This window comes from Zosterops lateralis, assembly GCF_965231275.1.
Source record: "Zosterops lateralis genome assembly, chromosome: 1".
NCBI classification, from domain to species: domain Eukaryota; kingdom Metazoa; phylum Chordata; class Aves; order Passeriformes; family Zosteropidae; genus Zosterops; species Zosterops lateralis.
In genome coordinates, this window is record NC_139762.1 from 110,414,863 (window position 1) to 110,429,872 (window position 15,010).

The following is a 15,010-nucleotide window of genomic DNA, read 5'->3' on the forward strand; positions in this document are numbered from 1 at the left end:
TTAATATTTAGTTGATTTTAAATCTGTGACCTGTCCTCTCATGGGTTTGGATATGCACCAGTGTTCACAAAAGTAGGGGCAGGTGTGAAGCATGAAGCACCCTCACTTCTAGGCTGCCTTGTGCTCTGGAATCCTACCCAGATTTCAGTGTTCTGCTCTGATCACTTCTGACGTCAAAGTGGGGCATACTTGGCCAGCTGCCTTCAGCTCATTAGTGCTTCCAGGAAATGGGGCTCCTAATAGCAGGCCAGTGCTACTCTGGGCGTCTAAAGCTTGTTTACAACTTTGTTTTGCACCATCTTGTGCCTGAACTTCTGAATTTCAGGGTCTGGCATGCTCCAATTTCCCATGAGATGTCTTGCACTCCCTTTGGAAACAGAAAACCCAAGTGCTAATGTCAAGATGTTGTCCAATTCCGAAATTGGAAAAGACATTTTTATTAAAGACAAACTCTACTGTGCTTGTTAATTCTTCTTACAGATGGTCTGTTCTTCCCAAAGTCACAAATATGTCATCCAAATTAAAGCTGTGGAGGTGACAATCCCACAGAAATTGAATAGCTACTGGAGTGGAACCAGCCAGCTGATATGGAGAATAATGCAGTAATGTCATGTTGTGTTGTTGGTTGTATGAAGAGCATGTCCTGTGCCTTCCCAGCCTTTGTATGGGATTGTACAGCTAAGACAGTGTGATGAGTTTTGAGAAGATCCTATAGCTGTGAGAGTTAGCTTTTTCATGGAACACTTCCTTCATTATTAACTTAAATGTTGTCTGGAAGTATAGCAGGGAGGACACTAGTTTATTTTCTGAACTGAGGGTGGTGGGGTATGGACATTCCATGATGCTGGGTGAAGTGAGAGTTCCAGATTTTCTTGCTGCTTGCATTTCAGAACAGAACTAATTCAGTTAGGTGTCAGTCATTCCATGGGTTTACTGAATTCTGGATGAGCACATTGATGTATGGTGTCTTTCTGCCTCGCCTCAGCACAGAACCTGCACATTGGGAGGAATGGGAGCCTTTACTGATGCTCTGGAAGGAGTTCTGTATGCATCTGCAAACTTGTGTGTGCCTCATCTCCTGCTGTTTGGGAGTAAATTGGGATGATGCAGGAGCAGGTTCTGGGCAGCTGGGAAATTACCATGAAAAATGTGCTTCTGTACCTCTGTCTTCCACACTTAGCTGGAAGTGAAGGAGTACTCATTACAGCTGCTATAGGAACCAAAATGTCAAACCCTGGATATTGTGGGCCTTCTGTGCTGCAAGTGCACATTGCTGGCTCATGCTGAGCTTCTCATTAACCAACACCCCAAGTCCTTCTCCTCAGGGCTGCTCTCAATCCATTCTCCACCTAGCCTGTATTTTTACTTGGGATTGCCCTGACCCAGTACAGACCTTGCACTTGGCCATGTTGAACTTCATGAGTTTTGGACAGGCCCACCTCTCAGGCTTGTCAAGGTCCCTCTGGATGGCAGCCCTTCCCTCCAGCATGTGACCACACCACACAGCTTGGTGCCATTATTGATTTGCATGATTTGCTCTGTGTTAACAATGAAGTTTTGAAGTTTAATACTGCCTAGTCAGTTCTTTAACGAAAGTAAAAGAAGCACTAATGAGAAAAAATGAAGAACACAGAAGATCTTTCAGCATAATCCAAAAGTTTTTAAACAGCATGCAGCGGATATGCCTACATGACACATGTATTGTTTGGTGTCAGGAGCAAGCTGACATGGGTACTCATTCATATTTGGGGCTTGGCAGGCTTTAAAATAGGCCTATTCTAAATTGATTAGATATGTGTATTTCTAAAGGAATAATTTATTTTAGTTACTAGCAGTTTCATATGCATTTCAGGTGATCCGTGTGGCTCCATGGAGTAACTCTTCCAGTTCCCTTTGACAGAGTTTTGGGCTTAAGTGGTTTAGGAGATGATTGTTGACTATTCATGAATGCTTTATAACACCGTTGTAACAATGTATTTTCAGAGGTACACTAAGGTGTATGACCTTGAGTAAACAAGTGGTCAGATCCTTAAAGGCTGCTCTGAAACCTTATCCAGAAAGGTACTGGCATGAATTAATATTTTTTTTATATTTTAATCAGACTCTAAAGTTTGATGGGATGTCTGGTATAAGGTAACTGCTTCCTTTACCTGTAAATGGATATTAACCTATATCTATAAATCCAGAGTGTGGTCTTTATTTAATTTGAAAAATAAACACTTTTAAAACAACCCAAAACTCAAGAAGTGTAAAAATGCTCTGGGTTTTGTGTTAATTGATGAGCAGGCCAGCAGACATGGCCCTTCCCATTCCAAAAGTGATCCTACTGGGGAGTCAGTGCAGGTCAAGGATAATGCAGCTTGGAAATGGAAGCATAAATAGGTCCCTACAACTAATCTGCTGTGCCACCCTCTCACTGCCTTGTCCCTTCCTTCAGAGACAGAGCTGATTTGTGGCCGAGCTGACGGTGGTGCCATGGGTGGATGGGTTTGGTACCGTGCCACAGTCTGCTTCTAGAAACAGTAGGAGCAGCAAGGTTTCACCAGGTGAATGCAGCTCCCAGGTGGGGAAATGAGGGTCTTTTCCTCCTTCAAGGAGCAGCACAAACCACTGCTGTAGGCTCTCTGGCAGCAGCACCACAGCTGCTTTTAGATCTAATGCCATCTGCCAGCCCTGAGCCGACTTTCCATCTCCTACAGCCTCCGCTCTTCTCTACTGTAAACAGCCTACAGATGTAGAGTCAAAATTGTGGTACAGGATTAAAATATTAGGGCACTGTTGTTTGTGCCAGTTGTAATGTTCCCTGTGGGAGATAGCACTGGGAAAAGGCTTCATCTGATCAAAATTGAAAATAGCGATCAGGTTATCAGGATTTTAGCTGAGTGTCTTATGTAAGTATTCCTGTATGTCAGAGCAAATCTCCATGGATCACTCTCCACTGTATGAGTGTGGGGTGTCAAAAATACGTGGGTATAAGGCAGCTTAATAAAATTAATTACTTACATGTAAACTAAAAATGTGAGAGATTCTTAGATCTGAAGGCTGTTAGATTTTTTTAGTTTGAAATATTCAGTGAGAGTAGGATGACTAAAGCAGAGCTGGAAAATACTGGAGGATCACATGAGGGCTAAAAATACTCACTCTATGACAGGGAAAATAACCAGGGCAGAATGAACTGTTTGTGCATGAATGCATTATATATAATGTGCCATCGAAAAGCCAATTGCACAAGAGAAATACTGATTTTCTGTAGGGAAATGGTATATCCTGCTGTGACAGATGTGCTATAAATTAATTTTGAGGGATAAAAATACTCAGTGAGACCAGTCTTTATTTTAGGAGCTGGTGATACAATTAGGATTCTTGGGAGACTAGAGAACTCCTGATGCCTTTTTTTTTTTGCTTTCCACAAGACTTGCTACCTTTTTCCCCAGTGGCGGGCAGTAGGTGTTAACAATGGCAATCTCTGCTCACAGTGGTGCACTGCTCCAGGACAACGTGGCAGAGCTAGAGATGGAAAGAGCTGCAGGGTGACAAACTGAGAGTGTTTTCATCCCTAGTTCATACAAGGCCAAGGAATTGTACTAACCCAGGGGAACAGCATGTGCAGTGACAGTGCCGGCCTGGGAGGTAAAGTGGCTCTGCTGATACAGACACATCTCCCCTGCCAGCATGAGGAGAATTTAATTTTTAAACCCACTGAGCTTGAGAATTTAGACCAGGAGGCAACATGCTTGCAGAGCAGGGGCCAGGGCCTTTTTTCAAGAGAGATGAATGTCTTTGGAAAAGCAGTAGTGAAAATGGCTATTTTAATTTTCAGTGTACTGTGGGTGTGAATGTCTATGTTGCACAAGTGTTTGCACATTCTTTCATTTTTCAACCTGCATTTCTTTGCAAATTTTTTTTCAGATTTTTCTTTTGAGACTGCTTTCTCCTTATAGCTAAGCAGACAGTGAGATTTTAGAAAACACAGGTTTTTAAGAGTACTTGAACTTTTAAATTGTGTTCTTCTGTTAAGCCTGTGGAATGGTTTCATCCATTGATTTGCATATTTAAAGATGTTTCTAGAGCAAATAGAGGTTTCAGTTGAGAAGAAGTAGTAGGTTTTGATTATTTTAAACAATAAATAAATATTGGTTATTTAGTCTTCATTTATGATGGAGGAAAGGCTTTGGTTGATTCCCTTCTATCAAATCTTATGTTAAAGACAAACTGAGGCAGTCATGCCATCAGTAAATTTTTTTCATTTGACAAGTGGCATCCACTGGGCTTTCTTACTTGGATGGCTCTCTTGAAATTGAGTTTCAAGTACTCATACACACTTCTCTTTGCCAGCTGTCTGGCAGAGAGGATGAATGCAGAGCTCACCAGGCTGCAGTGGACCAGCAGCAGTGAAGGTTGGTTTGGGGAGCTGAGAGGACAGAAGGGTCCTGCCAGCCAGGGGAAGGTAGTACCACAAAATAATTACAACAGCTGCACTGCAGTGGGTTGGGATTCAGAAAGTCAGATTTTGTCTGAGGTCATTTAATTCCCATTAAGTATCATTTGTCATCACTTATTTCATTAAGTGTCCCTAAATTGTCCATTTTCTTGTGTCCTGGTGTGGCTAAGAGTGTGTGAATATTAATTAATCTGTTCTCGCTCTTTTGGTTTAAGCGGGTGGAGAGTTTTTCTTTAGCTTGTGAAGAAATTACTGTGGCCTTTTGGGTTTGGTTTTTCTCCTGTGGCATGAGTCAGGAATATTCTTTTTATGAAATCCTTTAATTTGACTAAAATAGACTGTGAGTGATTCCCAAATTCCACTGAAGCAGTGGTTGTGTGGGCTCAGCCAAGTTTTGTGCTTGCTCAGGGCTTCCATTCTCCTCGTGCACGTCCACACTGTATTCATGCACGTGTTTTCTTGAAATTTTGCATAAATATTTAACAGCATACTAATTACTCATATAGCTTCAAGGAAGAGTTCTCTCTAAATGTTAAGTAGGTCTCTTATCTACAAGACTGTGCCTGTGATGCAAAGAGAACTTGCAAAGTTCTCTTTGCATCACAGAACTTGCAAAGAGAATTTGCAGCCTAGCTTTTTTTGTACCCAATTCTACACAGTGCCACCATCCACTGTTTTATGTTGCAGAAGTTTGCATCTGTTTGTAGAACTTAGGTATTTAGCAAAAAGAATAGTGAAGCTGAAACTGCGTGGGATACATTTAATTAGGGTGGACTGACTAGTAATTGTTTCTGGAGTACCACAGATGGAAACCTCTAATGTATTTCAAAGCTGGCTCATCTTAATTCAGTACAAGAACAGAATAATTTGTCTTTCAATTGTGAATTTACTTTTCTCATCCCTGCTAGTGTTGTGTGGGCAGGTACAAAAAGTTACCAACATGCTAACTGAAAGAGCTGCAATACTGTTTACAAAAAAAATTCTGATTGGAGCCCTGCATTGACCTAAAATCAGAGCATGCTGTCACAGAAGTTCTCACAGAGCAGTGACTGTGGGAAGACACCTCTGAGATCATCCAGTCAAACTGCTCTGCTGAAAGCAGGGTCACCTTGAGCTGGTTGCCCAGGACCTTATCCAGTCACATTTTGAGTATCTCCAACCTCAACCTCTCTGGACAGTTTGTTCCAGTATTTGATAACCCTCAAAGTAAAGAAGTTTTTTCTTATGTTTAAATGGAATTTCTTGTGTTTCATTTTGTGTCCATTGCTTCCCATCCTTTGGGGACCACTGAAGGGAGCCTGTTTCCTACCTTCTTTGTACCTTCTCTTGAGGTGTAGGCAAGATCCCCCTGAAGCCTCTCTTCTCCAGGCTGAACAGATGTAGCTTTCTGACTTGGCTTGTACATGAAGTGCTCCATTCCCTTAGTCTTTGTTGGACTCTCTCCAGTTCATCCATGTCTGTCCTTCCTGGGGAGCCCTGAACTGAACCAAGCACTCCTCATGTGCCTCACCAGTGCTGACTAGAGGGGGAGAATCACCTCCCTCAGCCTGCTGATGATGCTCTTCCCAGTGCAGCCCAGGAGGCTGCTGGCCTTCCTTGCTGGAAGGAGGATTTGCTGGCTCATGCTCAACTCGGTGCCCACCAGGACACCCAAATCCTTTTCTGCCACAGTGCTTTCCAGTCTTTTGGCTGCCAGTATGTTTTGGGGCATGGGGTGTTCCTTTCCAGGGAAGGGCCCTGCATTTCTTTTTGAACATCAGCAGTAGGCCTGAAGAGGAATTAATAATGGCAAAATTATGTTGCTGATTACAATGCAATTCTCTCACTGATCAGGGAAAAGAGATGATTATTGGATACTTTCTACATAAAATACCTGTATAAAATTCAAGCTTTCTCAGAATGTGTAAATGGGTTACAAATAAATATTTTCATGGAAGATGTGATTTAGAAAGAATTTAAACTGCTTTGGTTGTTCTGTAGTCCCTTGGAGCAGTGCATTAGGAGTTATTCCAATATCACACTAATTGCCTACAACACCATTGCTCAACACCAAGTCATTAAGTCTATCAAGATCTTTTGTCTCTGTTTAGATATCTGGCTGTTTCAAGTACTTTGCATTACTTTACCAACCAGTATCCTTTAATTATTTTATGAAATTAGGCTTCTGCTAGAATGGAAGCTTACTTCTGAGCTGATTACAAAACCGATGCCTTAGAATAAATGTGCAGTAAAGCTTTTTTTTTTTTCCTCCAGGAAATTTTAAATTAGAAATCTCTAAGCATTCTCTTCTGCAATTCAGTTCTATCCAGCTATCATTGATACCTCCTAGGAACCAGTTAGCTGTTTTAATCTGTTACTGAAATTGAAATAGCATGGTCATTTAAGAGCTGATCCTGAGCAGTGGAGCAAAAGTTGATTTCTTTTGATTTGTCTGGACTTTTTAAAGCTTAGTGGCACTTTGCTGTAGGAATTCAAAAGGCTTTGTTGTTTTCAAAGGAGGGCAGAATATAATGCCACATATCAGAGCTGCAGACACTGACAATGAGGCTTCCTCAGCACAGAGGGCACCTCAGCTGCAAATTAGAGAGAATACCTGGGGATCAAATGTATGTGCCTGCTCTTTCCTTAGCTCTCTCTGTCCTAGCTTTAAAGCATTTACTTTTCAGAACCTGCATCTTGTACAATACAACAAGAAGTAAATGTTGATGCTTTGATCATTAAATAACTTGAGACCCAACTAGAATGCTAGAGTAAAAGTTTTTATTTCCTGTGTTTTCTTATTGCATATTTTGACACTAGTTTACTTCTGTTTATCTGCTAATCCAAATGAAAATTATTTTCCTGACTTTGAGAACATTTTAGCAATCCTGCTCCAAAGCAGCTGATTTTCAGTCAGTCAAAATATGTGCTGAACCTAGAAAGCATTGAAGGCAGAAAGCCAAAATTTAGGCAATTTCATAAAGAAAAATAGCAGCAAAAAAGCTTGGCATTTTTAATGTTTTTCAACAAATGATTTATTCTTTGCTGATCTAAGTATGATGTGAAAAAAAAGTTTCATTTCAGCCATATACACAACACTGAATTTTCCTAATTTTAGCAAGCCTGTGTACTATATCTGAAATCTGCTAGAGTTTGTGTATGCAATAGACATGGAAGCTATTGGAGTCACCAGTTTCTAAAAGAAACAAAACCAAAACAAAAAACACCAAACAAAAGGGTAAAAAAAACCCAAACACACACAACAAAGCCACAAAAAACCCCACCAGTATGCTTCTTTTTCCTTATGTGTCTTATATTAGAGAGCATAGAAAAGGAGGATGGCTATCTTACACAGAAATGTTTACACATGCTAACTGAATTATCAAGTTGTTTGTTTGTGTTCTGTTGGCTTTAGGTGACCCACTTAATACAGAATTATCCATAAGGGTGGGAGGAGATGCTTGCTACAGAGAGAGGCCTGTGACTAAATCAGGAAAGCTTAAGCTTGATTAAATAACCCATTGCTGCTCTCCTTTCCCATCATTTTCCAGCTCCTCCAATGAACCACTGTCACAGTTCTAGGTCAGTGAGACTCTGTGAGCTCCATAGTCTGGGCATATGGACAGCCCCACAGGCTGTCTCTTCCTCTCCCTGCCTCCTTGCAGTTTCTTCCATGTCATGTTTTTTTTTTTTTTTAATACATTGGTTTTACAAAGAATTGCTTTAATAAAGCATTGTCTGACACCGGGGATACATTGTGGAAATGGCAACTTAGAACAATTTGTAGTGTGCCATAAATCAAGTAATCCTGTGGGAGGAGCAGCTGGTGAGGTGTTGTGGGGTAGAAGGTGACTGCTGAGAAAGCCAGGGCAAAATCCCTCTGGAACTGGTGAACAGCAAGCTCAGAGCTCAGCTGGGAGTTGGGTGCCTGCTGGATTAGGGCTGTCTCCTGTGTGGCTCAGGGTTCAGAGCTGACAGCATTTGATGGTGGAGGATGGCATGGAACCTGTCAGCACATTTGGACAACTGTGTTTTGCTCTTTGTAGGAAACAGTGATGAACATGGGTGCTGCCAAGCAGGACCTCTGATTCGCATGCCTGCTTAATAAATCAAATCAAATAGACCAGAAAGGCTGAATTTCTCTTTTGTTTTCTTAACCAAACCAGTTTCTGTATCAGGTGTCTGTCCAGTGCATCTCAAAGGTATTCCTTGTTGGAAGAAATAAGGAAAAGGACAAGTCAGAGTGCAGTGCTTGTGGGAGCTGAGGCAGGGGATGAGCTGCAAGCCAGGCGCTCGTGTATGGGCTGAGTGACTGTATCAAATATCAAGAGATGAAAAATGGAGAGGCAGAGCAAGGTGGTTCCTGAGGCTCCTGTGGAGGCACTTCAGACCCTTTCACATGACTGTTGTGCTCTGCTTGGGCATTTATGTCCCAAGTCCTTGTGGAAAAAAGAGTATCTGTGTGCACTCTTTACTTGCCATTTTTGCTGGTGAAGATGTTGCTCTGTATTCTGGCAGATTTGCAGTGCAAGTAATTAAAAAGAAATAGGAAAAACTAAGGAGATCAAAACACATCTTCTGGTCCCTATGGCAAACTCACTATGATGAGTTCACCAATGGGTTTCATTCTGCTCTGTCTGAGTTTCAATGCCCTTGTGTCAGGGGTGGTTTACATTTGAAAACAAAAAAAAGCAGAGGTAGTTTAGCTGAGTTTATTTCAGCTCCATCTTTCTCCAGGGAAAGTGAGAGTAGCTATGTATGTTAAGTAACACTCTTTACAGGGTATTTTTTTTAAGCTGAAAGCTGCTCAGATCTAAGGGATTTTTTTATTCCTGGTTTGATGTTGTTTATTTTGGTTTTAGAGTTACCTCATTCTCAGTAGCAAACTCAGATTGGTAGGAAATGTGGTTTTTTCCTTTCCCAAGGCATAATAGCAGTGGAATTTTCTCTACTGTCACCTTGAAGTAAGAGAGAGGATGGATGGCTGTAAAATCAATACTTGTGTTTCAGTACCAGGTTAATAGGAATGCATTTATTATAGAGATCAATCTTGTTTATTGATTACTTATTTATTGTGTTTTTCAGGTGCTGCTAAATCCAGTCCAGCTTCTAAACCAGGATCAACACCTTCTCGCCCATCTTCAGCAAAAAAAGCTGCACCAAGCAGCTCGGCATCCAAATCAGATAAAGATTTGGAAACTCAAGTCATACAGCTCAGTGAACAGGTAAATTTGCTTTAGGCACAAAAATAGATGCATTCGTTGTCACAGGCAGACGTGAAACCTAATATTCTCTTCTGATGAATGACGCTCTCCAGAATTATGAAGGGACAAAAGTGGAAATAGTTCATCTGGAAAGAAAAAAAAAAGGAGGAAAAAGAGAGAGATTTGTTGTAAAAAACAATGTCTGGCAGAGATGACTGATTTTTTCTAGTATTTTTAAATTATGATCTTAGGAGTGACAGTTAAGTCTTGCTGAAGCATGACACTTTTATTAGATGTTGAAATATATCTTTTATTTCACCTGGATAGGAGAAATCCGAATAGTGTCTTTGCTCTTGTGTATTACTAATTTGAAATAAATCATTTAATGTGCCTTTGTGGAGAAAACAATCCTGTTTGTCATCCCAAGGTGTTAAGAGATTTGCAGTTAAAGTGAGACCAGAGCATTGTGTTCTGCTTTCTGGAAGGGAGGTGTTAAAGAAGCTAACACACCATTTTCATTTAAAACTGTGACCTACGTTTCTGAGAATACTTATAAATAATATTCTGTGATATAATTTAAAAGGTTCCAAATTTCTGTAATGTTAGGAATGTAAGGGCTTCATTTTTATTTATGCTCTGGAACTTTACACCATTCTCTCATTTCTGAACTGCAAAAGTGTCTGCACTGGACAACAATAAATACTTGCATCTGGCTTAAGACTGTGCTGTCAGAATGGTGTAAATGCCACTACTCTATATGAGACATTGATCCCTGTGTTTGTCTTTGGTGAGGGAAAATGGAAAGGAAAAAACTCATATTTTAGAGTTCCTGGCAGCTGCATTCAGGAAGCAGTCGTTATTCTGGATCAAGTATAATTTTCCACAGTTAATGGCATTTCAGTTTCAGACTTCCATTGACCTGAGCAGCAAAGATTTCAATTTGCTGGGGCACTGTTTGCAAGTTTTTGATGAATTGTGCACTGAAAGGTGGTGGATGGATGGCCACATCCCAGACATGGCATTCTGCAGATTGAGGGTATCATTCTGATGATGCAGAGCACAACAGGGTCAGTCCACCAGCTTTCCAAATGGGCTCTAGATTGCTGCTGTAACAGAGAAGTTTTTAAATTGCACGAGGAATGAGTGTATATATTTTTCATGGAATCTTTTTTTTTTTTTTTAATCAATGTCGAGCGGAGTTCAAACGTCAGCTTAATGCAATTTAAACTGTGACATTTGTACTCAGGAGTCAGAATGTGTTTGCTTCAGGAGGAAGAGTTGGTTGGCATCTGAGAAACATAAAAATATTTGATCTTTACTGAAATAGACAGTCACTATCACATCTACTGCTAACATATTCCTAGCATGTTCCATGTGTGAAAACCTTAAGCTTTATAAACAAATAACCCTGAAGGAAAACTGATGATTTCCCTCAGCACCAAAGAGAAGAACAAATTCTGAGGAAGAAATTCTGAGGATTTGAAAAACTGATTCTTTAATAGCTAGTTTTTAAGAGACATCATCTAGCTAGAATGGTCTGGAAGGCTTTTTTTCTTAATGCTGACAGCACTTGGTATCTCATTTCCCACTAATGGATACTTGTAAACCATGGCCATATTACACGAGCCAAAAAAGCTGTGCTGCAAGCAGCTCTGAGCCAGGTTTTCCTGACCCCCAGTGTGAACATACTGCAAGAGCCAAATTGACTGGTTTTTACTACTCTGCAGCAGTTGTGGGGATGAGAGCAGCAGCCACCATTACTATATTACTGTGTTGATTATAAGTAAGAAGTGCTGAATTGTGTCTTGGATATCAGGGTCTTCTGTGGCTCTAATAGTTTTTTCATCCCTTTCATGGATAGCAGCTGAGGGAGATGGAAACATCTGAACTTCCATGCAATTTGCAGCAGAAAAGTTTAATTAGTGGGGATGTCTGTACACTATGTTTTACCATAATGTTGCTTAATGAGCTATTTGCAATAATTGTAAGCCATCCCTAAGATTTGCCAGTTAATGGATCCCTACAATCTTAAAAGTTTCTCTTAAAATCATCTTTGAACTGTGAATTTACTTTGAACAGTAAATTAAATTCCAAAATTAAATTCCAGGGAGTGTCACTCTGCCTGGAACTTGATTATCCATACCATTAAAATTACAAAGTGGTCCCTGTTGTGTCTTTGGTCTGTGCCAACAAACTCTTTCCCAAAGAGTGTCTGAGTGCAGCTGAGGTGACCACACAAACCAGGGGCTATTGCATACAGAGAAGGGACTTTTACATATGGAGAATAGTCCCAGGAACTATTAGCTGTATGCTGATATACATGTAGTTTCTGAAAACAGCATCATTGTGGCTTCTTGACTAGAGTTGGGCCTAATCTGCAGCCTAGCTCTGCAGCCCTGTGAGTATCCCCATGCTACCAGTAAGTGCCATCAGAGAAAAGACCAGTCAGTAAGAACTGCTGCCTTTGCATCCATCAAGTGGGCTGCAGAGGGGTACTTTCAGTCCAGAAACAGAGCATGGGAATTGATGTGAGCTGTTCCTCAAATGTCAGCCTTTTGGCATGCTTGTGGAAGGAAAAAGGATGCAGATGTGCAAAGTATCTGAAGAAATATGGACTCACCTGGCACAGACAGGCAGTTGGAACTGCAGGAAAGCATACCTGGTTTGATTATAACAATGTTTACTTTTTACAGTAGTTCATTAACTCTGTGCATATGTACATGGTTTAATGATTTTGTTCCTTTAAACAGCATGAATGTGAGAGAATGAAAACAGGAGAATGTCTTCATAGTAAACAGGTCAGAAGGGGAGATAATCTCAGCTATTAGCTGCCAATTTTTCAGCTGAAGTTCATTGTTTTCCCAAGCTCTAGCAAGCACAGAGCAAGAGATCTGGAAGCAGTTACATTCTTATCCTGGCTGGATTCAGGCATTGCTCTCAAGCAATATGCTGTGGCAGTTCCAGAAGGCACATCCTAAGTATGAGGTCTTCATCTATAGACCAGGATATTGTAAACTTGTTTCATTTTGCTGTTCCTACTTTTGTAAAAAAAAAAAAAATAGTTAATTTTGAGGTGACTGGCCATTATACCCATAATGGATTCAAACTGTCAAGGGAAGACTTGAGTGTCACACTCAGGCAGGTGGTCAGAAATGAGTTAGTGCATAAATGAGATGCCCTGAGATCCTGCTCTGGTAACAGGTCAGTTCTGCTGCTTGATGCCTTTGAGAGTGCAATCAAAGGTCAGAAAAAGGCATCCCTAGCTCAGCAGTCATGGAAAAACAAACTGAAAGGATTTAGTAGGCTATCAAAGCATTGTTTGAACTCTGCTGGTATTTTTACTAGTGAAGGAAATAAATTAACTTGCAGTAGAACTAGCAGCACAGAAGTTTCTATTAAATCATATCAGTTCACTGAAATGTAGTCTGATATGATTTAATTTATTTAGCGTGTTTTATTTAGAAAACCATTTGAATAATTGCAGGCTTTAAAATGTGAATGCTAATTTGGCTGTAACTGGATGTGATTGGGGTCAGTGTGTTTACTGTAGACAGCTTTATCTGTGATTATTTCTGTTGGTTTTTATGCTGCTGTCCTCTGAATTTTCAAGCCACTTAGATGTCATCATGATTGTGTATACCCTATTACATAGAAGTTTATCTGTTATGCTCCCACAAAACTGTTCTTTTTAAAATAGATATATTATATATATTTTTATATTGCAACATCTGTCGTGATTTATACAAAGCCTAATCATTAACAGTTACATTGCCCATGAATTATTTGCAGCAGTCCTAGTGGTGAAATTGAGGCTGACAGCGTAGCTTGAAGACTTGTGAACAAGGTTGCAAGGAGAAAGGTACTTGGCATTTGAGAGAATTTATTGGTAGAAACAGCACATCAGTCAGAGCAGGTAGGCCGTGGTGCACCCAGTCATGGCAGCAGAGTGCTGAAACACAGGGTTTTAAAATGTGGTAAGTGAGGAGGCAGAACAGAGAGGTGGAAAACCAGCACAGCAATACCATATTGGTAACTAGAGGACCTTTTAATTTCCTAGCAAGACTACTTCCCTCCTCTGCCAGTTCAATGTATTTTTAGGCAAGGAGATATTTTAGGTTTCCCAACAACTACACATTTATCCAAGCAAAATAATGCAAGTACTGAGATGAAAGTTTTATGAGTTACCACTACATGACATTTCTGGCAGCCTTGTTAGGAGGCCATGGCTTAGGAAGCCCTGATTTCTGAACTGCTGCTTTGAGCTTCAGTATAAGAGTGCTGAGAAAATTAGCCTTTAAGGATCAAGGTTAGGATGTATAAAGGAGGAGTGGTAGGGGAGCCTGATTTACTGTTCTCTGTGGGGTGAGGTTCAATTTAGCACTGTAGAAAGAAAACTGGTCTTCATTTTAAGCTATAAAATTGAATATGCATTTAAGATTGTTTAGCATACAAAAGTTTAGACTGTGTTCTTTTGTCTGTAGTGCACCCCAAAACTGATGCATCCTGTCTTGGTTTATATGCAGGTACATTCATTAAAACTTGCACTTGAAGGCGTGGAGAAGGAAAGGGATTTCTACTTTGGCAAATTAAGGGAGATTGAACTTCTCTGCCAAGAGCACGGGGGAGAGAATAATGACCTTGTCAATCGGCTAATGGAAGTCCTTTATGCCTCAGATGAACACGTAAGTTGAAGCTTAATGGTTTTTATTTTTAAAAAAAAGCTTAATCACAAAAAAAAATTATTGGTATGGTATTGGGTCATATCCTGTATTTAGACCAGCAGAACTGTAGCAGCTAGGATTCCTGTGACTCCTCCCCAAAAAGGAGGTTTGCATTTGCAATTGCAAACAACAGACCTTTTTAGCTTGGGGAGAGGATTCAGGAGGTTTGTTGCTTTTCACTGCTTCAGTGTAGATTTTGTATTCTGGGTTTGCTGAGCTTTATCTAAAAGGGGAGGGTCTGTGTCATAATTTTAAATTGATTTCATATGGTTCTGAGCCTTAGTTTTGTTTTTTTCATCTTCCCCCTATGTGCATGAAGTCTTTTACTCATGCTCTTTAATGTGTTGAAAATCACAAAGATTCTGGCAGAGGTGCTGTTCTCTGTCTGCAGCTGTGAACCTTCTCTGGCTCATGTGGCAGTGTTGGAGTATGTATGGTGGAGGTTGCCAAATACATAATTATATCTACAAAGATAATGCTCTTTAGCATTTTTTATCCTGTTGCTATAGGCAAAATTCTTCCTTGTGCAAACCAAATAATCTTCTATTAGCAAAATTTCAGAAGTGTATTGTCTGCAAGATTAAGCAAGAATCTCATTGCATCTTAGACCTAATGTTGTAGACACTGAACAAAGCAAGAAGCTGCAAAGGGTGCTGGTTAAATTC

At 40.3% G+C, this 15,010-nt stretch overlaps 1 protein-coding gene across 5 annotated transcripts in view; it reads left to right on the forward strand.

Moving 5' to 3' along the window:
• Positions 1-15,010, forward strand: part of MAPRE2 (microtubule associated protein RP/EB family member 2) — a 99,572-nt gene that overhangs the window by 77,258 nt on the left and 7,304 nt on the right. For all 5 annotated transcript variants that reach the window (XM_083868071.1, XM_083868068.1, XM_083868070.1 and 2 more), the window contains 2 exons: positions 9,506-9,645; positions 14,148-14,306. In XM_083868071.1, coding sequence (XP_083724197.1) covers positions 9,506-9,645; positions 14,148-14,306 — 299 coding nt within the window. The remainder of the gene's footprint in view (positions 1-9,505; positions 9,646-14,147; positions 14,307-15,010) is intronic.